This window comes from Eurypyga helias, unplaced genomic scaffold, assembly GCF_000690775.1.
Source record: "Eurypyga helias isolate BGI_N326 unplaced genomic scaffold, ASM69077v1 scaffold13129, whole genome shotgun sequence".
In the NCBI taxonomy this organism is placed as follows: Eukaryota; Metazoa; Chordata; class Aves; order Eurypygiformes; family Eurypygidae; genus Eurypyga; species Eurypyga helias.
Window position 1 is genome coordinate 1,879 of NW_010272776.1, and position 26,602 is coordinate 28,480.

General features: G+C 39.2%; 1 protein-coding gene across 1 annotated transcript in view; it reads left to right on the forward strand.

Moving 5' to 3' along the window:
• The first annotated feature begins 1,146 nt into the window (after positions 1-1,146).
• The window catches only part of PLA2R1 (phospholipase A2 receptor 1, 180kDa), a 36,458-nt gene continuing 11,002 nt past the window's right edge, over positions 1,147-26,602 (forward strand). Inside the window, exons 1-18 of the mRNA XM_010159247.1 lie at positions 1,147-1,525; positions 3,731-3,898; positions 4,985-5,158; positions 6,231-6,344; positions 7,015-7,158; positions 8,160-8,348; positions 9,308-9,465; positions 10,862-10,969; positions 15,971-16,083; positions 18,120-18,289; positions 19,324-19,526; positions 19,821-19,966; positions 20,455-20,539; positions 21,489-21,621; positions 22,096-22,131; positions 22,645-22,802; positions 25,367-25,431; positions 25,815-25,918. Of these exons, the coding sequence (XP_010157549.1) occupies positions 1,243-1,525; positions 3,731-3,898; positions 4,985-5,158; positions 6,231-6,344; positions 7,015-7,158; positions 8,160-8,348; positions 9,308-9,465; positions 10,862-10,969; positions 15,971-16,083; positions 18,120-18,289; positions 19,324-19,526; positions 19,821-19,966; positions 20,455-20,539; positions 21,489-21,621; positions 22,096-22,131; positions 22,645-22,802; positions 25,367-25,431; positions 25,815-25,918 (2,551 nt within the window). The 5' untranslated portion in view covers positions 1,147-1,242. The remainder of the gene's footprint in view (positions 1,526-3,730; positions 3,899-4,984; positions 5,159-6,230; positions 6,345-7,014; positions 7,159-8,159; positions 8,349-9,307; positions 9,466-10,861; positions 10,970-15,970; positions 16,084-18,119; positions 18,290-19,323; positions 19,527-19,820; positions 19,967-20,454; positions 20,540-21,488; positions 21,622-22,095; positions 22,132-22,644; positions 22,803-25,366; positions 25,432-25,814; positions 25,919-26,602) is intronic.

The window sequence follows — 26,602 nt, forward strand, 5'->3', positions numbered from 1 at the left end:
CTGTATGCACTAAACCCAGACACAGCATCTGGGCAGACCTCTGCATCTCGTACTTTAGATGTGGGCTGTGTCAGTTTGAGAGGGTTTTTTGTAATTACAGTTACTGCTTCAGGATGTTAGGTGTAGTGAATTACAGCAGCGAGAAAGCACACGTGGCAGAAATCATCACTGTAAAATTTCAAGGCAAAATGGAACTGCTGCTTATTTTTTTTAGTGCATAATCTGAGTTATAAAATAAATAGTGTGCCTATAAGGTGAGAGGAACTCCATGGTTTAATTACCATTAGATTTCAGAGTGAGTAAAATAGCTGAGCTGTTATAGGTGTAAGTTTTGCTGATTTCCAGTTCCTCAGCTGCCCTCATTTTTTTCAGTCTATATGCTCAGATAAACATTTGCTCCCAAGACATTAAACAGCTGACTTTTTTCCGCATACTTATAATGTGATGTCACGTAGTTCAGTGAATTTCTACACGATTCCAAGAAAGCCGTGATGTCAGGCTAACCCCACAGCATTGCTGTGGTCCACGGTAGTCATGTGTGGTTAAACAATATGCGTCTAGTGGGGAAGGCATGCTTTCAGTCTTGGCCATCAGCTCTCATGGTATAGATAAATCCTACCCTTTCTGTGTCTTATTTACAATGCAAAATATTTTCTTTCTGCCTCTATAGTTGCAGAGAGTGGAAAACGAGTATGGCAGAGAATATGACAATGTCAGCCTTAAATTTTTTAGCTTTTACTTTAATTGCACTCTCCAATCCTCCCTGGAGGATTATTTTACAATATACAGCGTCGCTTCTTGTAACACTTAGACCTGTACTCCATTACTGTGCATTTCTTGGTGGCTGGTGTTTGTTTTTTTTTTTCTTTGAACATGACTGATGCTTTTGGGCATCCCATTTTTTTTTGGCTATACAACATGAGAAATTTACCTAGCCTTATTTTTTGTGATCTTGCAAGGGGTCCCCATGTTAAAAACCCAGCTGGCAGTAAATTTAGTCCCATTTTTTGAAATTCCAGTTATTCTGACATATATTTTCAGTTTTCTTCCTAAATAGCTCCAAATAAAATATTTTTCTTTTGATATTGTTGGGTCAATTGCGATATTCTACAGACTGACACCTTTTTTTTTCCCCCTACAGATAAAGGGATATTTATTATTCAAAATGAAGACTCCAACTTGTGCATTAAAGTGGACGCAGTTGGCCTTGTTCTGGAAGACTGTGGTCAACTCTCAAAAGACATGTTATGGAAATGGGTATCCAATCGCCGTCTTTTCAACATAGGCAGAAGTACCTGTCTAGGACTGAGCATCACTAGACTGGAACAGCCATTAAGTATGCTTGAATGTGATTCAACTCAGTACTCGTTATGGTGGGATTGTGATGGAAAAGCACTAGTTGGTGTATCGGAGTACAAATTAGCCATTGAAAACAGCAAACGTATTGTGGCCAAAAAAAAATCCACTGATCAGTGGAAACAGTACATGTCCTATGATGAAGACCTTTGTGAACACCGATTTCAAGGTAAAAATAAAATTTTATCATAGAGATGTAGACAGGAAAACTTTTCAAAAGTTCTTCTGAAGCAAGATCAGGTGTTCATGAGCCCTTCCAGCACTGTTGTGGTTTGGGACTCAAAGTTTGTGTTTTTATATGCCTTGGTTGAGGTGAGCTTACCCCACAAGTGATTTTTTTTTTTCTTGCACTGCTATATGGAGCCAAAAAAGCACCAGTATCCTTGCAAACGAAGAAATGCTCATTTCAAATCAGGGAACTAAAGATTTGCTGTTACTTGGCCTGCAGCTTTCATTATCAGATAAACCCAAAGAGAGATAACGAGGGATTTGAAATTCCTGTCACTGAAAATCGGTCTGCGATTGCAGTGTGCATGAACCCAATGTTTGCAGCGTTCAGCACCTGGACTCTGAACATGCCAAACTTTGGAGCAGACACCAGACTTCTGATTAATCCTGCTGTACAGCTAGCAAAGGTGTAGGAATGTATGTCAGGATCCAGGTCTCCAGACATGAACCATTTTCCAGGTACGAGGACTAAGATAAACCCATTGACTGCAACCAGCAAGAGACAGACTGTACCTTGACCCCTTCCTGGTCATTTCTGTAGAAGGAAAGACCTAATGTTTGCACAGTGTGTCTCAGAGTTGTTGGAGCTGTTGATTCTCCCCGTTTGAACTGGGTGTTTGGGTTGCAGATCTGGTCTCAGTGGTTTCCTCTAGCTGCAGCAGGGCTTGGCCTGTATTAATTCCAAAGTAGTTCCTTTGGGAGCTGTGATAACTGGGAAAGCATTATAGGGCCCAACCTCTTCTTTAAAACCTAGTGGAGTTTATAGTTAAGATCAGACAGAAAATACTTAAACCCACAAAAACCTTACACATTTGCTGTGTACACATAGCGAGATGAAAGTAGACCTGGTTTAGCCCTCGTACCGCGAGATCTGGAAGAAGAGGATCAGCCTTAAGCAGGCACTTCCTAGTTTCAGGACCAAAGTAATTAATTGTGTTGGCAAAATCTCTTTCACCTCCAATTTCTATTTTCTTCTTTCTACCTTAGCTTATGCACATGCAAATCCAAGCCAGCCTCTTAGTCCCCCAGGTCAAGGGGGCATCTCTACCTTCAATGAACTCCTATGTAACTGTGATGAGAGGTCTCTAGCTTTCAAATTTGGTTTCTTGCCAGGACTGAGATAATCCCTCGCACCTCCATAGCATGACCACAGCATGGTAGTGGTCAGACAGAAGCAATCCTGATTTTTTTTTTTTTTTTAACCCCTGTTCTTTGTACCATCTGTTCATATCAGAAGGCTTTAAAGGGGATTTACAATGTGTAAACTGTTTTTTATATGTGCACAGCCAGCCATTAACTCTGGAAACCTCTAGGAACCTGGCAATATGTGCTGATTCTGTAGTTGGAGGACTTTGATCTTTATGCTATCAACATGGAATCTTTGAAAAACAGTTTCAGTCTAACTGTGATTGTGGTTCTTCGACCTTTTATAGAAACTCTGAGGTTAAGGTAAAGCTTTTACAGCTTTCAGTTGCACTGGCTTCTCTCAATATTTTGATACTCAAAGTACAATAGGAAAATGCTTTAAATATTTTATAAGGCATTAAATGATTGTGACAACAGATGTATGTAACATCAGTTCTTTAGCCAGATTATTATTCCCCGTAGTATAAAAACTTATTTTTAAAAGTTTATTTAATATTCCTTTGTCTTTCACATTTCCTTTCCCATAGAATGACAAAGAGAATGGAAAAAACATTAGAAACCCACTTTATAAAGAGTGGGAAGAGCAGGGGAAACAATGCTAAACTGATAGTCATATACTAACAAATAAAAGATAAGTAGAGTTGGCATCTCAGTATGTAATGATTCTGCTAAGTATTGTTTTAAGTAGTTGTTCTGAAATGCAAGTGCAGGTTGAATATGTTAATTGTTGTTTTGTTTTTTTTTTTCAATTGTAGTAAGCTACGAGAATGTGCCTTGTTTTATGGTGACAAATTTCATAAACTATTATTTCCAAATTCTGTTCACAGAAGTTATGCTGCTCATACTTGTAATGCTATGTTATCATGTATAAATTAGAATTAGAAAATAACTAGGCATTTTATTATTATCCTTGCTGCTAAAAAAAGGACTAATGAAATATGGAGCCGAAGAAATTTCTGTGGTCTGCATTCTTTTAATCTTTGCATTTTGTTTATTCCAGAAACATACACCTTGCTGGGAAATTCCTTTGGTTTCCCATGCATTTTTCCATTTAAATATAACAACAAATGGTATTATGAGTGTACCAGAGATGGAAAAGATTTTGACTGGTGTGCCACAACAACTCACTACGAACAAGAAGAAAAATGGGGGATTTGCCCCAGTGCTGGTAAGATATTGCTTGTCTTCTCCCTCCCCTCACTCCACCAGAGTACCTTTGCTCTTTATTAGTAACTCTTGGGCGCACTCTGCTTTGGATTATTTCCATTCTGTTAGAGGGGAAAGTCTCTTTAAAAAATGCAGAAGACGACTTTAGAAAATGTTGTCGTGATTTGTCATGTTTGGCCTTTGGAGTCAAGTCCTTGCCCCAGAAGCAAAACCACCACGGGTGAGCAGAAGGATTTTGTTCTGCACGGCCCATTGACCTCACCCTGCAGCCAAACCTCTCGGGCCTCTGTGCCAGTGATACACACTGGAGCATGTGAAGTGAGGGTTGCTCTTGCGAGGTCGTGTTCTGCTTTTGGCTGTGTTACATCTTGCTCGTTCCTTTTCTTCTGTTCACTACTTGGACACATCTTGGGCCTAAACCACTTAGAAGTAACAGCTTTAAAAATATGTGCTTTTAGAAAGATTTTGGATGTATAATCTTCATGAATATTCCAGCTTCTTGCACAAATAAGCAAAATAGTATCTTCGATCAGTAGGAGTGGTGTAGAAGAGCCCTCCCTGCTCAAGCTGCATTTCAGATCTGAGTTCCAAAACACCTTAAAACCAGCTGTAAATGTGTCTTTGTGATGGGGATTTCTGGGCAACCATTAGAATAAATGGTATTTTTAGCTGTGCTTACGCTTTTTAGTTATTCTCTTGAGTACGAGAGAGGAGATCCAGGGACTGCTCCTCCACAGGTTGAGTGAAGTGTTCATAGGTGGAATATTCTAACATTCAGGTTTAGGATCAAGTGATCAGGTGGTGTACATTAAAACGTAGCTCTGCTGACTTCGTGAGAGCTGTGAAAATCACCACCAGCTGCAGATCAGCTCCTGGGTGTTTTATCAACCATATGAAATACAGAGCAACGTTTTATTCCGTCAGTGTCCTGTTTCCATATGCTCTTTAACAGAGGAGCATGAAAGGAGTTCCTAATAGTGCTTCCATTGGGATGCTACTGTGATTAATTAATTACACTGTTCAAGGTGTTACCTTCCCGATTAGTTTGTAGCCTTGGGCTGTTGGTGACAAATCTGTTTTTGAGCAGAGAGCGGCTGTGACGTTTTTTGGAGCAAGAACCCTGACACGCACCTTTGCTACCAGTTCAACCTTGCATCTGTGCTGACCTGGCGAGAGGCCCGGGTCGCCTGTCAGCTGCAGGGAGGGGACCTCCTGAGTGTCACCGAACCCGAGGAGCAGAACTACATAAGTAACTTAAGCAGTGAGTAGACGTTTTTGGGGACCTTATAGGAAACCTGTAGTTAGATTTCCTCTTTACGTGTGAAAAAGGGGTAAGCTTTGGAGGTTAACACTGTGTGATGTCTCCCATTGCTAATTGCAGTAGCACATCTCAGTAGAGCTGTTGGAAAAAGCAAGGGTGAAGGTAAGCTGCCACCTTAAAAACCTGAGTGCTGATGAGGTGGTACCTGTTAGGTGAGGGTGTAATTGCCTTAATTCGTCCTCCCCACAGATTCTCCCATTGGTTCTTGCAGCTGTGGTTATGGAGTGTATTTGTTTTCTTTGGAGAATTGTACAAATATTTACCTTTTCTGCAGTGTACCCTGGTGTCCCTTTGTCCTGTTACGTTTTCTTTGCAAGCTGGACTTCACCAAATGGGAATGTGGAGAACTTTTCTTCAGGCTTGAAGTAAATGTTCTGTATGGGGAAAAATGCCAACCCTGTTGGATGGGATTCCTTCCCTGACAAGCCTTTTGCTTGCCCCTGTGCAGCAGGCATCTCAGCCAAATTTTGCAGAGCCTTCTGACAGCATGGCTTTCCCGGGTATTTTAGTGTAGGTGGAGAGAACCGAGCAGAGGAATGGGTGGTAGAGCTGTGATGCGAAAGGCTGCCTCAGGTTTCTTGCCCACTGCTTCCCATTATTGCTGATTTTCAATTGCAGGATGTAAGCTAACAGGAAGTTTTTAAAATTATTTCATTAGCTTTTTGATATGCCTGAAGGCTTAAAGGGACTGCAAGTTGTTTGGTTCATGGAAAGCTGAAATGGTAGCATTTATGTAGCTGTTAGTTCTAGATTTAACTTCTAACGTCAGCAACAACTGCAGGAAGGGTTTGCAGGATCCTTTTGAAGGATGCAGGCTTCTGAGTTTATTCCTTTTCATCTCTGTGTTGATTAACAAATAACACTTTTTCTAAGGACAGAAAAAAACAGTCTGAACTTTCTGGAGACTTATTCCTATTGTAACAAGTCAGGACAGCAGATTTATAGCTGTAGAGATTTGAAAACACAGGGAAAGTGTGAAGTGTTACTTCTTTTTTTTTTTTTTCTGTTTAAGGGCAGTTAAACGCCACAGACATGAGGCTGTGGATGGGCCTGAATCACCTGGAGGAAGATGCTGGCTGGCAGTGGTCAGATGGAGCACCGCTGGTGTTTGTGAACTGGAGAGAAAGTACTTGATGTTCCTCTTGGATATGTTATAGCAGTGTAATGATATGCTATCTGTAACTGCAGCTTGGTACGAGACTGCTGTCCCTACAGCTACGTTTGACAAGTGAAGCAAGTGAATGAATGTGCCTCCTTTGGTTTTTTTTGGTAGAAATATTTATTCATATTCATGAACTAAAAGCCTCTTCTAAGGATGTAGCATCAATTGAGGTGGATCTCTTCAAAGCATTAATATCCAGCCCTTTCATCATTTACTTCTAAAAAGATAAGATTCCAGTTGTGTATTTAGAAGCTGTGCTTTAGCTGGTTTTGTGGAGGAAAGGGGTTTCAATTTGTTTACATTAACATGCTGTCATTAACATTAGCACGTTATTGTGAGCTTTGTGACTTGGTTTGTTCCATTTTGGGTTCTGCCCACCAGCAGGTATAACATAAACACTAGAGCTTATTTCAGCCTCTCATCTGATAGCAGCAGCGAAGGAGGGATTGCTACACATGTATAGATCATGGTCGATGTTCAACATTCCATGGAAGTGGTGTAATGTTAATAGAAGTTTGGGGGTGCAGAGACATTTGTACATTAATTCAGTGGGTTGCGGAACGCCGTACAACAGCATTTTACAAGTAACAAGTGATTTTATGCGATTTTGTGTTTTTCAAAAATGTGTTTGCAGATGTCTCTGATGACCGTTTTAAAGAAAATTACTGTGCAGTGATTAATTCAAAGCTGAAGTATGGATGGCAAAGTTATCCGTGTGAAGCTGGGTTGCCTTTTGTATGCAAAAAATATTTAAATAAGACAGAGCATGACACATTGGGTAAGTCTCTCACTGTTACTCTATTGTATTTTTGGGTGTGGAAGGAGAACGAGAGGAAGCTACCTGAATCTAAAGTCAGCAGAACGGAGGCTTAGCTAGACTGAATGTATGGGTTTGCTAGTTTAAATTGAATACAGTTTACTTCAACTGATGTAGTAACACTTCCTTCTGTTTAAATGCAGTCCTGAAAAACATGCTGAGAGTCTTAAAGCTAACAAATAATTTTAATGCACATAGCATTTAATTGGTTCCTGACATGACCAGCAGCTTACAGAATGCTCCTTCTCTTTATATTACAATAAAACCACACTTGAGTTTAAAAATAGGCTTTTGGCTTTGAATGGAATTAAGCAGTGGCCCACAGAGAAGAAAGTTGCATAAATGCAGCTTAAAATTGGCAGTTATTTTTATGGCATGCTGTACTTCTGATACACAAAAAAAGCATTGCACATATATATTTTTTTAAGTGTTTGTATAATGAATATAGGACATAGAATGCCCCAGACATGTTCTGTGGGTAAGTTAAACACAGAATTGAGCATATTAGAACATTAATTTTTGTTTTGATAAGAACAACTTCTTATTGAACTTCCATAGGTTCAACTTCTTCTTGGTAAGTTAAAAGAAAGTTTCCCTACTTGTTTCAGATAATGAAACAAACTTATTTGTAGGTAATGCATTTGAAAAAAGCTGTAGCTGGAGTGAGGTTCAGAGGTAATAAGGGAGATACAACATGTTTTAAACTGAATAGCAGATCCATCAGTGTGTTTGCACTAGTCCCACAGCCCAGATGGCTGAATCATGAAACAAAGTGGGAGAAATTTCAGTTTGCTTAGTAAGTGATGTTCCATAGAGCATGTGTTTTGGCCTCCTTAAGTCATCTGGGATGACTCTGTTTTCAGCATTTGAAGATAAAAAAATAGCTCTGAAAGTGTTATGAACATAGCATAGCCTTGGCAATTCTGTGTAATATACATCAACTTTGTATGCTTAATTGAAAGATACATGGAAGTATTTTGCCACTCGTTGTGACGCTGGCTGGTACCCACACAATCGCAACTGCTACAGACTTTATAAAGAGGAGAAGAGCTGGAACGATGCTTTTATCTCATGTCAAAGTGACGCTGGTGGGCTCGTTAGTATATCCTCCATGGCAGAGACAGAGCTGCTGCTTAACTTGCTTCAAAGTGGTGAGTCTGGGGAGTGAGTTTAAAGTGTTTCTTGTAGTATTTTGTGATGCTCTTTTGGGCAGCCCTTTAACATTGTTAGCCACTTGAGCACTGTATTACATGGCACACTCAAATGATGTTTACAGAAGGAGAAAGCATGATGCATGCTCCTTCTAGGAGTCTTAAAAAATGTGTGGTGTCACCTTCTCCAGTAACCATACTTCAAGAAGTGAATTGACAAAAGGAACAGTGAGGCAGCAGTAAACACGCTAGCTTTCATCCTTTCCTGTTTGTGGCTGGTTCCTTGCAAATGGTTGCAAAATATTCAGTGATCGTCGTTATGCAAGAATTGTGCTTAGAAGCAACAACAGTTTGGAGTATCTTTTGCTTTCAGGCTGGCTTAGTCCACACTTCAGAGTAGCCGCTGCTGCTAGTATGTTGGCAGCCTCCCCTTTGATGACAGCAGGGCGTATCAAAGGAGTCCTAGTCCACATTGTCCTAAGAGGTAGCATAATTACACAAGGAACTTAACGAACAAAAGCTCTTTGGTGCAGCAACACCAAGACTTTTGTTGTCCTAACACCAGCAAAGAAAAGTGAATGCTTTGTGCCTGCAGCTGACATCAGTGTGCTGACAGAGCTGCACAGGTTGGTCATGAGTTAAAGCTCCCCAGAGCTGGGGCACAGTGACATGTTTTATCAATTCTGTCCCATCAGCTGTGGTTGCAGGATATGCTCTTAATTTGTATTTTTCAGGATTTCAAAGCATATTATCCAGTATGTTGATCTATTTTTGAAACAGTTTAGTCCTCAAGGGCAGTAGAACGTTATCTCATCAGTAAGGTTTCCGAAAGTATATACAGCTATTTTCTTCTTTCTTGAAAGTAGGTAATTCATATGAAAATCCCACTAATAACTTTTAATGGGGGTGTTAATGTTACTATTTATTCACCATTAAAATCTGAACTCATTCTTTTACAGAAAATGTAACTGAAACATGGATTGGCTTATACAGTAATAACACCCCCGTTGTTTTTGAGTGGTCAGATAGCACCCCAGTAAAGTTCTCTAACTGGTACATCCAAGAACCTAACACTTTTCAAAGAACAGGACAACTCTGTGTTTCAGCACAAGGATCTGTAAGTTTCCTTTTCTTTTTGAAAGAATTAGACACTCTTATTTCAGCTCATATAACAACTTATTTTCTCACTCTGTGTACTTGTTTAAACCGTGACCTGTAGTCTGACTGGTTTTTGATTCTGAATATATTCATGTTGTGATAAATGTAATGTAGCCTTTAGAAACCAATACATTTTGCAGTGCTGATGTACAGAAAATTAAACATGGATTTCAAGCTTAAGTTCACTAAGAAATGTTACATACATAAAGCTTGCCGAATGGATGAGAACAAATATGAGTAGGTATTTTTAATAAGGACAAAGTAATTTAAAATACAAGTAATGTGTATTGTAATTTATGATGCGTCATTTCTGGTCTTGAAAGATTTAAATTCACGTTTTGAAAAGCTGTCAGCTGCACCTGTTTTGTCTTGCTGACAGTATTTTTAAATTTTATGTAGCATCTTTCAAAAACAGTAGTCTGGGTCTGCATAAAATTACAGAAGCTGACAGTGCTAAGATTGACCCCAAATCAGTCAGGTGTTGTATAACTTAGTGTTACTTGAACATTACTCTATGTTCTGTCTTACTGGTATTCATGGCTCTGTCACTTTTTTTGTAATTTGGTCATAAATTTACTTTACTTACAATTAACTACTTAAATTCACTAATACATGACTTAAGTAACTAGCAGTATATTCCTTTTCTTTTTTTTTTTTTTTGGTAACATGTGAAAACTGTCTCAAAAGGAGTTGCTCTTCTCTCTCCAGTTGTGGGTCCAGGTAGCAGTCTTTAACTCATGGGGAAGCCAAGACAATTACAGTGACCTAGAAAAGTGGGTTCCCATTGGAAGCAAAAAATAGTACTTTGGTAAAATTGTGGGTTGTAGATTAAAAAACCCCCATATTTTACTCAGTTTGCAAGTGTAATCAAGCAAATGAAAATGTAAAATACAAAGGAAAAGGAGGTTCAAGTTAAAATTCTTCAAGCATTATTTTTGGTACATGTCCAGTATGTATAGATGTCTAAAAATTATACAAGGTTTGTAATATCTTACAATATTTGTAAGGCCTGTTCAAATATAAAGAATAATCTTACAAAGCACTATAACAGGTAGGAAGAAAATTCCTGTCTATTCTGAATAGTATGGCATGGCCATAGTGTTAGTTAAGACACCTTACATCCCAAAGAGTGATTCAAAGAAACAAACTTGTTTGTATGATTGATTTGAAAAGTCCTGCTGATAGTCTTGGTAGAAATAAATGGTCCATCTAAGGATAAATAAGTGAATAGAGTGAGGAAAATTACTCAGCTTTATTGAAAAGTTAAAATACGAGGAGGGAGTGTAATCTAATATGTGTATAGATATGCATGAGAATATGAGTATGTACAGGATATACTTCTTTTTATCCCTTAGGAGGGACATTGGAAGGTTAAAAACTGTGAAGACAGGTCTTTCTACATTTGCAAAAAAGCAGGGGAGTTTAATCATGTCTCTCCTGAGCTGGAATCAAATTGTCCAGAGGTAAGGGGTTTTGTTTGTTTCAGAGCCTTATTCATAAAATAGTATTATATAGAAAACCTCTAAATGTAGCTACAGAACATGTGGATGTAGATAGATAACTTCAGTTATTCATATCAAAGACATGCATGTTTTATTATGAAAACTCTCATTGTTTGCCTTAAAAGTATGTAAACTAAATTTTCATGTTAAGATTAAAAGCTTTCCCAAGATACCTTTCATGGCTTGTTGTGTTGTCAGCAGTTGTGACCCAAGTTCCTATTTCTTTCTAGATCAAAAGTGAAAACGCTTTTGTCCACCATCTGTGCAAATAATGGCTGTTACATGATGCCTCATCCCACACATGGTTTTCATACAGTGAAATGGAATGTCAGGGTGAAAAACAATCACTTTCATTGACACGGAGAGTGAACTCTTCCACTCGTACATAAGCATTCCTTTGGCTTTCAAACACAAATGGGAAGGAGCACAGCTATCTAAACAGGGCATTGCGACAGGTTATCAGGCTTTTAGGCTCTGCATTCTGGTAGTAAAAGGTAACATGTTGAAGTATAATTTTGTTTGCCATTGTTCCTTTTCACAGTGAGCAGACGAGTTTTATTCAGAACTCTGGAGGAGTTTTATAACCCTCTTTTTCTGTCAACAAAAATCTCTCTTCTCTAATTCACTCTTTAGCTCATTGTCTTCATTTTCATATCCTATTGTTTTTCTTGAAGTCAAGAAACACAACCAGTTCAGTTGAATTCTAAGGTTGAAGCTGAACTGTTTGAAGTCAGATGCAGTCTTTCCCCGGAAGGATCCGTGCTCTGGCCATACCATTACAAGAGGCAGTTACTGCTTGGTTCCAGCGTAGCATTTCCAAAAGTTTAGGGTAACTGCATTCGTTTCATTTGGACCAATGTATTTCATCACTCAAGAATTCAGTGTTATTAGGATAAGGAAGGTTTTTCACAGTCCTGGTCATGTGAAAAATGTGCAGAGCAGCAAGACTTCCATTTGTAGTCAGGAGCTCAACAGCACTTCAACTTCTGGTACCTCACAGGATCGAGACTCAGAGGTTGAGTCACTGGTCATAGGTAGTTTGGTCTGCTCTGGCAAGCTTCCTACTCAGGATAAAATTCTGCTTGTTGATGTTTTACACCCTTAAAAACATATGCTGAACCCTGTTACAGTCGCTTGGTTTCAATAGATCATTTTCTTTCTAATGTGAAAAAAGTTATATCTACTTTATCAAAAGAAGCCAGTACCAAACCTAATCAAAGCTACATTTGGCTTCAGACATTTTGTTGACAACTCAGTTTCTTTTAACATTCAATATATATGTTGTTGCTAGTTATTGGCCCAGTTTTCCAGGGCTAAGTCTTTATTTCATCCAGGTTTACCTTTGTCTCCTTTTTTCTATTGCTGACTTACCTTAAATGTGCAGAATATCTATTGGTGTTTCTCACATTAGATCTTTTGCTTCGTTAACCTTGTACTGTCATTCATGTTGGATTGCTAGTGGATCCTTAGGGAGCTTTGGCCTCAAGCACAGTTGTTAGTTTTTCTGAAGCTTTATAGTCTTATGTGTTATTACTGAGAGTTCATCTCATGTTGATTTTATGACTTGTGTATCAGGTGAACCAGCCTTTAACATTTTCTGTGGTTCTGCTGATTGCAGTTTTTGCAATATGTCCATATCATGTTACTAGAAACCTGAGCTCTTTTTTTTTCCCTAATAAAAAGTGCTAAACACTTCTTCGCTTAGCAGGTCAACTGTTCTTTTTTCCTAGTCAGCAGGATATTACTGAGGATAAGTATTATATTGCAGAGGTCAGATTCTCTGGGCAGTTTTCCCCAGCGCTGAAATAATAGTTTTCAACATTTTCTTTCAATCAGCTTTTGAAACAGGTTGTGGAGCTGTCAGCTGCTTGATAATCGAGTTGGAGGTTTCTCAGTGCAGAACTGACTGTATGTGTACTGGAGACTTTCTCCGGTCCTCTACACTTTAATTAGTGCATCAAAAGAACACTATAGTACTAAATCCAGCATTTGTCTTTATGGCTGTTGTAACAGGAGAGAACTGTACTTCTAAGAGAATTGCTATTAGGGCAGCAAAACCTCTTAAGGAGCAGAATGGCAGCTGCTCAGAGTAAGGGTCCATTTGGCCTCGTGTTCTGCCTCGCACAGGTGGCTGCACGTGATGTTTCGGGAAGAGCAGGACAGGGCAAATATGGATAATGCTTCCCCCAGTTTTCCCTGAACCCCCCACTATTCAGGGGATTTCCTGAGTCTTTTTAAGATATGTGTATCTAACGGCCCGCACTGGTATCCCCCTCCAAGTGCTTGCCTGGTTTCCCGTGAACTCATGCGAGCTCTTTGGATTCGCACCGTTACCTAGTGAGGAGATCTATAAATCTACTACCCTTTGAATGAAAAAATGCCACCTTCTTTCCATGTTTGTATCTTCCTCCTGCTACCTTAGCTTTGTTTGTCGTCCCCAAGGTCTCGTACTGAATTAGTTGCCCACCCTCACGTCACTCACTGTTTTGTGGACCTGTGTCATACCCTCCCTAAGGCATCTCTTTCCAGGCTGAAGAGTCCCAGCCTGCTCAGCTACTGCTTATGTGGAAGCAGCTCCATACATTTTGTCATCCTTGATGCCCTTCTTTTCTAATATCCTTTTCTGAAATTGTGAGTCAGAACTCCAAAAATGGCAAAATGAATTTAAAAGGACAGAGTAACCTTCTCCGTTCTTTCTCTCCTCACAGTTCTTAAGATTCATTTGACTGTTTGACTAAACTGTTTCCTGGAACTTAACCCCCAAATCTGATTCTCGTGGTGGGAGTGGGATAGCTGTTCCTCTCTTCACACATGAAATGATTGGGGGTTGCAGGGGCGGTCCCCATGTGCATCACTTCGCATTTATCTGTATGGAATGCTATCTGCCATTTTATTGACCAATTACTGAGCCTTTTAAGTTTTGAATTTCTCAATCTGTGCTTGCCTCAGTGCAAGCTTACAAGCCTCCAGTTATTCCACAATTTTTTTTTTTTTTAAAGTCAAGATTAGTGTCAAATTACTTCAGTCTTTAGGCACCGAGAAGGCTTTAAGAGGAAGGTTATGCAGTGTATTTGCTCCAGATGAAAATTTCCAAGAGGCTTGGATGCTTGTGTTTGATTCATTCGAACTGGTGCATTTTTCTCTCAAGAAGAATTCCAGTTGAAGGGAACTGGACATTTGCTGTTTCTTACCTGTGTCCCTCTAGAGGGCTTTTTGGTCTTCCATCCCTGACTCCCCCGAGTTTAAGTGCACATGGAGGTGAAGGTGTCATTGCTGAGTGCCCCGTGGGGCTGCCGAGAGCCCGCTGGGTCCCCGGGCACCACCCAGCCCTCAGTACCTGCCAACGCACTTTCCCCATTGGGAAATCCCAGGTCACTGGTACAGAGATAGGGCAGAGCCTCAACACAGTTTGTTTTTGTTTGCAGAGCCAAGGTCTGAGCAATGCCTATGTGTTGTTCTCAAGGGAAACCACAGAAATCATACTATGGCTCATTTTGCTTCTGTGCTTTTGTGCCATACGAAGGGCTGTGCGGAGTCGTCTTCCAAGCACTGAAGGGGGATGATAGTAAAAGGCAGCAGAGCTGTCAGCAACCCTGACAGCAAACACGCTCCCAACTGGAGGCTGAAATTTGCCTCGCCTGATTCAACAGGGCTGAAGGATGTGCATGATACTTGCTTGCTCTCCGGGATAGGTCTGCAGCACCTTCTGTATTTTACTGTATCTGAGGATGGATTGCAGAAAAGGAGCTTATCTGTTTCCACTTTTTCTCCTTTTGCTGTTAATCTCCCCATCAAGCAGTGTTTGATGGTGCCGTCAGGTGCTGTGCTTGGCCCCTGTTGGGCTGCTTTGTGAGCTCCCCTGCAAGCAGCACCTCCCTTGTGGAAGAGACAAAGCGAGATCGACTGGTTTTCCTGCCTGTGTGTGGCTTCAAGTTTAGACAGAGACGGCTTATTATCTCTTTATTCTTTTCATCATTTGAAACACTGAAGCAGGAAGACCAGGCAGGTCTGCTGTGTGAACTCACACAGGCAGAACTCGCACTAGCCCTGGTAGCATCTTCTGGGTACCCAGAGAAGAACTGTGGAACCACAGAATAGTTTGGGTTGGAAGGGACCTTAAAGATCATCTAGTTACAACCCCCCTGCCCTGGGCAGGGACGCCTTCCACTAGACCAGGTTGCTCAAAGCAGTAATGATAATAAGAAATAAAATATTAGAAATGCGGCAGGCTGAGCACTGACTCAGTCTTCTGGCTCATCTGATAAACCATGACAATGTGTCATTTTAATTCAGCATTATTAGGGTAGGAGTGATTGTTTGCCTTTTTTTTAAGTTCTATTTGAAAATGGGAAAGGGAGTTGAGGAAAGGTAAATAACTAGAGCATTGCTGTGTGAAAACCCAGCAATTTCTGGAATAAATATTTTTGTTTGCAGCTGAAGACAAAGGGCAGCTGTAATCATTTTTTATAATGACTTAACTGAATCTGACATGGCAGCGTTTACCCTGCACTTCAGATATTAGATATCAGTGGTGAGTTACCCCGAGTGGAAGCCAACAAGTGCTGCTACACCTTCATGGAAAGAGGTGGCTGGCTGAGGGGTTTGGCATACTTCCCCAGAACTCAATCAGTAAAACAATATTCCTAGTATAAAATTGAAATAAAAACAGTGTGCCTGGAGAGTGCCTTAACCACTGCCCATATTTTTATTATACCCATTAAAAATGTTTGTGTGTGTCTGTGTGTGTGTTAAGCCAGTTTTTCAAAATTTAAGAGTTTAAACTTTAAACTTCTGTGAAATTTACCCACGTTTTCAGTGACCATGACGGTAACTATGCTTGAACCACAGTAGGAAGGAAAAGGGCTATAGGGTGATGATCAGCCAGAAAGTACAAAGGGGATCAAGTTTATAGCTATTATATAATAATTAATAATCTATGAAATAATGTTCATTTCTTTTAAGGGATGGGAAAGACATGGTGGATATTGTTACAAAATCGACAGTACCCCTCGAAGTTTTGAACAGGCTTCCAGTGGTTATTTCTGCCCATCTGCACTTGTATCAGTAACAAACAGGTAGTTAATCCTATCAGAGAGCGTGAAGATACCTCTAACAAGAGCTGTTCTAACTTCAGAAAGTGTTGCATGGCAAAAGATATTACCATCGTGAGGCAATATTTGTGTGAGAGGCGAGCATAATTACTAACACTGGCTAAAATCAAAGGTGTGCTTTGCTTTATTTTTTAATTGAAAATAAATTCAGTGAAAGCGATAGTTAGGCTTACAGCAATGTGCACACTTGTGAGCATGCAGGAATCTAAACAAAATGCTTTCCAAGAGGTATGTAACATCTTTAAGGAACTTTACTAGTATACTTGGAGACTATACTGAAAATGAAAATATATTTTAATGATTTTTATAATAAAAATTACCAAATTTTAATCTAAACCAATCAGCGTTTTATAAATGTTTCTATTTATGTGTTCATTTTACATGAGTTCTCAGCAGATGGGGAGAGTAAATATTTGAAAGCATTTGAGGTCTGTCTTCCCTCTCTGTGTTCCTGTTTACCTGTATTCCAGCTTAAGCAAAGGCTTTCTCCTCTGCAGATGTCCAGATGCTTGGGTTTTCTCTGATATCTTTGCACTTTACCCTGTATGTTGGATTGCCAATCAAGTTTAGGACATACTGTTAGATACATTATATATGTATTTACTGTTTTTTTTAAAAACAAAAGAAGAACAGCTCACGGAGGAAATCTCCCCTCCCTTTAAGATGGGGCAGAACTGTAACCACCAGCAATTAGATTAACAATAGCTAGAAATTTTAGGAAAGCACAGGCAACCCCACGTAAGGATTTATACCGATGGGAAGGTGGCCTGCCAGGTGGTTTCAGGATTGTGCCCAATGCATGCAGTGCTGTGCCACAGGACGATGGGGAGGATGAAGGACGGATTCTTGCAGCTGAGCATTTGCAGCACAAACGTCACAGGGAGCTGAGGGCATTCTGCACTTCACTGGGAGAATGTCTTCTGTCTTTCCCTGCTTATTTATTTTCATTTGATTTGTGCTGGGTGTAGCCAGCACTGCTGCTTATGTCAGTTCCCAGTTCTGAAGTTGGAGTGGCAAAAGAAGGTAGTTGTTAGTTTAGTTTTTTTGTTTTTAAATTACTGCTGAGGTTTGTTGTTCTGGTGTGAAAAATGCAAAGCCTTTTCAGTGTATTGGTCCTAAAATACTCATTAAGTAGTAGGTTTTAGAGGAAGGAGAGTTGGTATGAAAAAAGAACATGCAGAGGAAATTAAAATTAAATAAAAGTTCTTAGTCACTCCCAGTGTTACAGATACATTCAGTTTTTTACATTCACATTATCTTTGTCGTATTGAGCTGTTCTTTTTACAGTGTGAGAATCTAAGTTGCCATGTAAGTCTGTCAAACTGGGAATTTACTTTGCTGTATATATTTTCACAAGAAGCTGTTGGAGTGTGCTCATAAACTGAAGCATTTTTGTATAATGCTATACCAATTATATATGAATAAATCATGTTTAAGTGACAAATGAGTTACTATATGCAACAGTTATTACTTGCAAAAAGCTGTAAATATTTCATAACTTTAATGAAGAAGGAAAAAGCAATTCCTTCTGTTGTCAGACCAGCTAGTGCTTTGAGTCCTCCAGCTCTGGTTTCTTAGTCCTGTGCATCCGGTTCCAACAGGATACTTCTCTGCAGCCCTTTTTCTTTTCTTTCTTCTGCAGCTTTTTCAGACCCTGCTATCTTTTCTCCTTCATGCAAGGAGTTTCTTAGTTCTATTTGTGCATCATTAACATATTCTGTCTTTACATCTTGTAGTTCAAGCATTCAGCTTACAAGATCTTAGTCTACTTTTACTTCTTATGTGCCCAAATGCTGAAAAAAAAAATAGGGAGAAATTGTGGTTTATGCTACAGACTTGTGCCTGAAGTTTCCCACAGCATCCTATAAAGAAAATTAAGTACCTCTTATATAATTTTTTCTTCTCACGTAACTTTAAATAATTTCATGAGAGCTATTCACTGAAATACCAATTGACCTCTTTTATTCTAATAAATGTTTTGTCTTGATTATTTTATTAAGGTTTGAACAAGCTTTTATCAACAGCATGATCCGTAGCACGGTAAAATCTGAGAGAACTTATTTTTGGATAGGATTGCAAGACCTTAACAACACAGGAGAATACTTTTGGCTAAGTACAGCGGGAAAGAATCGCTCCGTGAGCTATGTGAACTGGAACAAGTACCAGCCACGTGAGTAACATGACAAATAAAAAAACCCAAAGGCTTGGAGGGGGTAGTGCGCTCTCTCCCCTCCGCTACCAGTGGCTCAGCAGTGATTGAAGAGGCCTGGCCAAAAGAGCAGAGAGATAAGCTTACATTTTCTGTCAACTCTAACTTCCTACCATGGATTGAGTGGATGAGTTGGCGGTTGTAGAGAAGCTGCAGCTTCCTTCTCCGCTTTCCAGCCGGGTGCTGTTATCATGGGCTCTCTGGTTGTGGCAGGATGCTCAGTGTTGCTCTTCCCACCTCCAGTGTGGCGGAAGGAAAGTTAACAGCCAAGGTCTCCTTGCAGACACAGCAAATCCCTGAAATTTTTCTTTGTGAGGTGTTTTTCATATGTTTCTTTATGGCCTTTTCAAAGAGGCCATCAGGGTTTCCTGAGACTCGCAGCGTAAGCTCTCAGAGAAGCCGTGAATTTTATTCAGTAACAGTTTGCAATTTGTACTTTATATGAAAAAAAGAGGGTAGAGATTGCCTGAGGTACCTTTCTGTCAATAAGAGCACTGTGTGGAAGTTTCTTTTTCCCCTTTAGTTTGCTGATACTTGGTTTGTTTCTTTGAGTTTGTTTGTTTTATAGTAATCCAAAGGAAAACATGCCAAGAAAACAAACAAACAAAAAAATGAAATAGCTGTTCAACCATTGAAATGTAAACCTCTTAGCAACGCTACCTGAGATGTCATAATGAAGACACTCCATCTCACTAATTGCTTCTCAGTTTTGGAATCTTTATATTTATTGCTTTGCTACTGCGGTTAGCAAAAGTACTGTTTTAAATTGCATTTCATCTCCTGCTTTAGAGAGGGACCCTTTGTCATGGATCATTTTATAAGCTCAAGTCAGCCAAGACAGGCTTATAAACTAGTCGCTAACCAGAGAATTTGCTACTTGTCTAAGTTCATTGAGGTTTTATCCAGAACCTGATGCCAGTGAAACAGTCAATTCACCAAATATTCACAGAATTCAAATGCTTTATTCTGATACTCAACACTATTCCCATGTCTAGGTCATTCTGGAGGATGTGTTGCTATGCGAGGGCAGGATCCCATTGGTTATTGGGAGGTGAAAAGCTGTAAGAACTTCAAAGCAATGTCATTGTGCAAGCAACAAATCAATTCTTATGAAGAACCTGAACTTACTTTTCAAAAACATTTGAGTTCCTGCTATTTTGGATGGGAGTCAGAACCTAATCTCCTCAGCTGCTACAAGGTACGTGACAAACTTGCTTTGAATTTTTCTGATTCTACATCGCCTTAGGGTTACTCTGTTCCTAAAATATTTTTGGCAAAGCATTATTTCTTTCTCTCAAGAAACAAAAATTAATTATTACCACCCTTCACTGCATTTTGAAGTGAGTGAAAGTCTTAAGAATCAGAACTGTACTTGGACTATATGTGGCTTTACTGTAGGAAAACCTGTGAATAATGTTTGATATTTATGGGCTTCTAAAACACCAGCTCTCCAAAATCAGCTACACTTATGACAGTGTTTATTTTATTGCAGATATTTCACAATGAAAAAGTTCTGATGAGGAGAACGTGGGATGAAGCAGAAGCGTTATGCCAAGATTTTGGAGCACATCTTGCTAGTTTTAGCCATGTATATGAAGAGACATTTTTAAACAATTTATTATATACAATTTTTGATAGGTAAATATATATTTTTTTTAACACCAACAAGATTTATCTTAATTATACTCATGTGTAAAAAGAATATACAATATAGGTCCTTTCATCCTCTTTCCTAGTGGCTGAAGAAGTCTCTTTAACATGAACTTAGAAAGGGGTGAAAAGCAGTGTATTAGCCACACTGTAATGTGATTCTTTTTGAAGATCAGCTTTGTAGTAGATGTTCAGCAACTGTTGATGGCAAGGATATATTTCTGAGTTAACATTCCTCCTGGAAATGGAGGTTTTAATCCTATTTTAAATGTTTTCATCTTTAAAAATCCAATTTAATATTTCAGTAGTAAAGAGTTTACTTCAAGGATACTAAAAAGTTAAGAAATGTATTACGGAATGGTATCTTGAATTCAAGAAGAAATTAATATGGGTACTTGCACTATTTAAAAAGTAATTTCTGAAATAGCTAAGGAAAAAGTGTATGAGAAATGTTATATTCTTTATTTCCCTTATAGGACAGAAGAAAGACAGTTCTGGATTGGATTTAATAAAAGAAACCCGCTTTCTGGAGGGACATGGCAGTGGTCTGACAGAACACCTGTAACTATCTGAATACTGTATATTTCAGTAACCTTTCAAGTCGTATCTGAGCATAAGTTCACAAAAATAAGCCTTGTGAGCCAATGTTGGCCAGGAAAACTGTTTGGTTTTCACATTTGCATACTTCAAGTAATTGTTGTAATAGCATTAATAGTACGCTGCTGTTAAAAATAGCAGCCTGTACAAAAGGGCTGTGCGACTGGGAAAGGCATTTGGTGGGGTGGTAAAGTGTGCAGATGTGTGCCTTCCTGCACAGCACGTTGTGCTTAGTCCAGCACCAGGCATACGCAGCGTGAGCGCGTGTGCGTGTGCATGCGTGTTGACATACGTACACGTGCGCACGCACTGGAAAGCCTTAGAGCTGTGCTTACGTGCTTTATTTTTTATTTACATGCCTGCATTCAGAGCTAAGTCTTTCCTTTTTTGATACCACTTTTGATTCTGCATCCTTGAAGATGTTCGTGCCACATGCCAAATTAACGGCTAGTTATTTTGAACTGAACATCAAACAGCTGACATAGGGTCAGTTTTTAAACTGTAATTGGTTTTCAGCCTTAAAGAACAGTCCCACCTCTGCCATCACTGCTTAAGTCATTTCAGAGTGCGAGTGCAAAGTTTAATCATGCAACGTGTTGAACCACAGCAAAGGCTGTTAGGTGTGGGCAGCAACTGCTAATCGTGTCAAAAAGTTGTTAGGTTTCATAGCTATTCAGTTATTTTTACAAAGAAGGGGTCTGATATAACATGGGGAAGTTGAACAGTGCATTGAGAGAACATGATTATGGACTCTGTTTTTCAGATTTTACCACCATAATTCAGGTGGTCCTCTAGTTGTTGCTTATGATGTTCTTGCCATGCGCACCTCTCCAAATCCTTCTTCTCCTCCATAATGAGATTGAAATGCTTCATCTTGGATTGTCATGAAAGATAATAAATGTGCTGTTTTTAGGTTGTATCTTCATTTCTGGAGAGCAAGTATGTTGAAGATGACTCAAGAAACTGTGGTGTGTTCAGAGTAAATAGAACGATCTTTCCAGCACACTGCAATGAAAAGCGTGAATGGATATGCAAAATACCAAAAGGTGAAATGTTAATTAACATACTTTGTCTGTTATACCCATTACTTGCAGTTCAGGAGAGACAAGGGAAAAAAAATACCTAAAAGCTTGTTTTTTAGCCACATCTGGAGTTCTCCTCATTGGTCTTCTGCATGAAATCACAGCAAAGCTGTATGTGGCCATTAGGGTTTTTTGGCCAGTTAACAGATCTGGTAGGTGCAGTCTGTTTTAAAATGGATAGTAATGATTAGCAGTTAGTTAGCAGGTGTTAATCAAAGTTCTTATTTATAACGGTTACTAAAAATGTTGTTTAGTAAGTGTTGCAATTATTTTACTTTATTCCATGTTTAACTTCTCTTTTTTTTGTCCCTGAATGAGAATAGCAATATTCTTCATGATTTTTATTAAATCTTTACCATGTGAAGAAAGCAATTACAGTGAAATACCTCTTTTCATTCTTGATCAGTAATGTTTTTATTTATTTATGTATTTTTGCAGGTGTTAAACCAGAGAATCCAGTTTGGTACATAGCTGGTATGAAAACATTTTCTTTTTTCACATATTGAAACTTTATAACTTGGAAATACAATTTAAGCCTTGGTAAAATTGGTAAAAATAAAGTAACTATAATGTACTGAGCTAAAAATGTACGTTAGGGAACTCTGTAGGAACTTGCTGATAGAGATCAAAATCTGCCACTCTTTAGGAACACTGAAACATCAGATACTACTTCAGTTAGGTAATGGAATGTTGCCAGTAATAAGCACAGGAGCTTGAAAACCTCTCCATCACATTAAAACTACCTTTTTGCAAAGGCTGGGCACCTCTCTTAATCTTGCTGCAGTATCACAGGATACAATGTTTTTTTTTTTTTAAATGTACTCATATTGCAATTTTTTCCCATAAGTTATGTTAAATATGGTTCTGCTGTTGTGGCATATTTGTCCTCTGATGTGTGGCTTAAGGCAGGCCACGTCGGTCACAAAGAATGGTGCTTGAGCTGAGTTTTTCCCCTGCACACCACTGACTCTCTCATTTGTTTTCTAGAACTGCCGTGGACATATTATCAAGGAGCAGAATATCTTTTCCACGTCAGTCCTACGGACTGGAACACCTTTGAGTTTGTCTGTAGCTGGCTTCGCAGTGAAATGGCAACAATAAATTCTTCTGGTGAACAAGCCTTTATTCAAAATAAAATTAAGAAGGTAACAAAAACTACCCCTTTGAAAAAAACCCAAATCCTCAGGCAGTAACTGGCTGTTTCCTGCTGCATCTTTTGGAATATTTGGCCATGACCAAAGGGACCTGTTGTGGTTCCTCAGGTGTTCATGCAGCGGTTCTCCATCCATCAGTTTGTCTCCTGACCCTGCACAGTTCCACAGTTGTGCTCCGTTCCCATTCGATAACTTGCAGCTTATCAGGTAGCAATAGCAATGGCATTTCAGTGGGTATATTAGCATGACGTTGTCTGTAAGTACAGGTGTTTGAAATGATCTTCATAGTTTAAATCTTCAGCTTGATGATTTGAAAGGTTACTCTTGGGGAGAGCTGGCCAAGAATGAAGAATTACCAGTTTTCTCTGCACCTTGATTAAATCTAGAACTCTTAACTGTGGAGGTGGTTTCTCATGCCCATGGAAAACAGATTACTTTTCCCTCTGTGTGTGCCAGCTTGGGCAAGATTCCTATCTGTCCACACATTTGTATGATGTCTCCTGAAACCCCTTTGTGACTATGGATATTTGAATGGGAAAGAAGACATCTGCCTTTAAATTCCCTCTTGTGTATGAAATCAGAATTTCTGTAGAATCACTCTGATGTAACTAACAGATTTGAAGCTGAGAAATAGCTGCAGAAGGAGATGAATTCCCAAGAAACTATTTTCTTTTAGGTATTCTCAATAAAAGCAAAATAAGGAAAACACAAAAAGAAAAAAAAAAGAATAAAAATAATCTGTCTGCCTTACTGAAGGCCAAGTTATACGTCTGTAGTGTAAAGGGATGGCATAGAATAATCTTTAAAAGAACAGCTAGTGCTAGGTAGAAAAGCTCTTGACCCACACTTAGTTTTGCTTGCGCTGTGTACAGCCTTCTCTGCTTTTAACTTATTATAGAAAGCCTAACTAGAATTGTGTTGTATTAAGATGGCAGTTTTAAGTTTCCAATTAAGTATGCATCATTTTAATCTGCTGTTTAAGTAATTTGATATTAAAAACACAATGAACTGGATTTAAACCACGAGTTCCCAGCAGAAATAGCTTCTAACGAAAGGGCAGCATAACTGGCTAGGCTGTCTTCCTCCACATCTACCAGGGATTGTGATGTGGTGTAATCACTGCCTTACCCAACGCTGAATGTTTATGACTTAAAAAGATGATGTAACTTTAAAAAAAGGTGTACTCTTCCAACTTAAGGTGACTTAAAGTGGCTAATCAGAATGCTTCAGTGAAGTCACATTTGCTTGCAAGAGATGTGTTAGAACTGGATTTATCATTAAAATTTGTGGGGTATTGTGGCAGCTTGTGAGCATTCTGCATTGAAAAAGCTCCGTTTACTCCTTTGGCATTGGAACTCAGGTTAACTTCCTCGAAGCTTTGTTTAGGAACATAACATACACAGCTATTCTAAAGCTTGCTGCCTTTGGCTAAGCTTCCCGGTGGAGCAAGGTGTGGCCCTAAGTGATTGTAACCGTTTTCCTGTGGAAGCAGGAGTAAGGATGGCAATCAGTAAAATAATACTTGGCGGTCCAAATAGACTTCGCATGTGTCATTCGGATACTTGGTCAAAATGACTTAGAGAAAAACATGATTTTAAATTCCATGCTATTTCTTTAAAACCTGTAACGTGCAGGCTCAGTCCTGTGATAGGAAAACTCAGGGGCCAGGCAGTACCAAAGTAGACAGCATTTCTGAGTCTCTCCTTTGTCAGTAATGTCTACTTTCTTCATTTGATACTGCTCTATAAACTGTAAACTGGTGAAATCCTAACTATAACTCCAAGGACAGCGTGGCTGCCACAACACAGGCTGCACTTCAGTTCCTTCAGAAAAAAAATTGCTCCTCGGAGCCAGGGTGGCTTTTGCAGTGTCCTGCACATTCAGAACTCTCTGTAATTGCTGGCTCCTTCCCAAAGACCCTGAATCTGTTACCATTCGGTGGCTAACCCTAAAAGTGAAACCTCATAGTTTAAGGCAAAATCAAGTTAGCACAGTAGTAATAAGTGACACTTCGAACTACATGTTCCTGTGGCTTTTCCGGAATACTTTGCCTCTTAGGTCTAGACCCTTCCATGTGAATAACAGTCAATCTGGAAAGCATCCCTAGGAGTCTCTTGTATGAGCTAAACAAAGTCAGTAGATGTTCACAGAAAACATTTTGGAAACATTGCAGACCAGCAGTGTATTAACACCAGAAGGAAACATTTTCTGTTGTCTATTTTTAGGAGTCAGGGAAAAAACCCAATTCTGGTGTAAGACTACAGTCTTTTTCAAGCCAGATAGGCTGCAAATTCCTAAAATTGTAAATTCTAAGTTTACAGAAGATACATCAGCAACTCAGTGTGAACTGGGGGGTAAATCATGCTATAATTATGTGAATAACCTTACTGAAGTGACGTAAATTAACATGGGTGGGATTTAGAACCTCTTCTTCCCATTGGAACTGGATGGAAACACTCTTTTTCTGAATATGGAGTCTGACTTTAGGAGTTTGTTAATGCCTCAATAAGAGTGCAACAACGGCTAAACCTATGGCAAAACATCTTTTTTTATAGCTGTCGAATAGTGATGTTCACTGGTGGATTGGACTGCACGCGGAAAACGTCAACGATGAATTTCGGTAAGAATACCTGCCCGTCAGCTGCTGCGAGTTACTTGGCCTGCCCTGTCCACAGGCTGTCCTTCAGTCTGACAGACTGAAACGGTGTGATGGCTGAGTGGGGTATTCCAGAGACAGCTTCAGTTCTCATGTAAATATTATCCTGAATATATTACCCTTAATTATCTCCACGTTACAGTATTTCTTCTCAAAGGGTTATAAAAGATACAAGCCAAGGAGATGAATATCAGCCCTGGTGGTGGTGGTGTCTCTTTTTTTTTAAGGCCTAGTTAATAAACAGGCGCTTTCTACCTTTTATCTGCTTACAAACACTTTTAATGGAGGGTGTATTTTTAGGTAAGTATAGGAAAAAGTGTAACTACGCTCTTACCATTTCTGTGCAGCTGGAGAGATGAATCACAAGTAACATACCAAAACTGGAATGAAGGGAGGGAGAGAGATCCACTGAAACCAGGGAAAAGATGTGGCTTCGTTTCGTCGCAAACAGGTTTATTTTCTATTGCCTTTTGCTGCAGGAGTTGTGACTTGATTCTGTTGTTGGCCAAATGGGTTTTGTTTTTCGAATTGCTCTCAAGAAATGTAATCCATGTTGAAGTCCTGTTACATGGTTATAATTTGCATAACTGTTTTATGGTTAAGAAAACAATAGTGAAATATCATTAATATGCTCAGAGACCAGGTTGTAGGATTTAAAAGCATATTAATAGTTCCAGTTCTCTGATGTCAAAATACAAAGACTCCAGTGACACTGACACTTAATTTTTACTTAAGAATCTGTTTTGTGGCACAGCAAAAATATTAATGCATTGCTGGTTTTCACAGTCAGTTTTCTCATAACCAGATGAGCCAGATGGACTGAGCAACAATTTTTCCTGCATTTATAAAATGTTTATTTTATCAGCACACAACTTTAATACTTAGTTTTCTAGTTTATTTTTGATCCCATAGCCAATCTGCTGAGGGTTTGTTGGGTACTATGGTGCTAGCCTTTACATCATCACTTATCTCAATATTTTATTACAGTAATAAAATAAATTTACAGTGCTGCTGGTTCCAGTGATTTCTGTCATCTCACAGTCTCTGTTTTCTGAAGATCTGCAAGTCATATGATGAAGTAAAACATGTCAGGTTCCATGGAAAGAAAAAAGATCCAGCTTTGTATTTGTGAAAA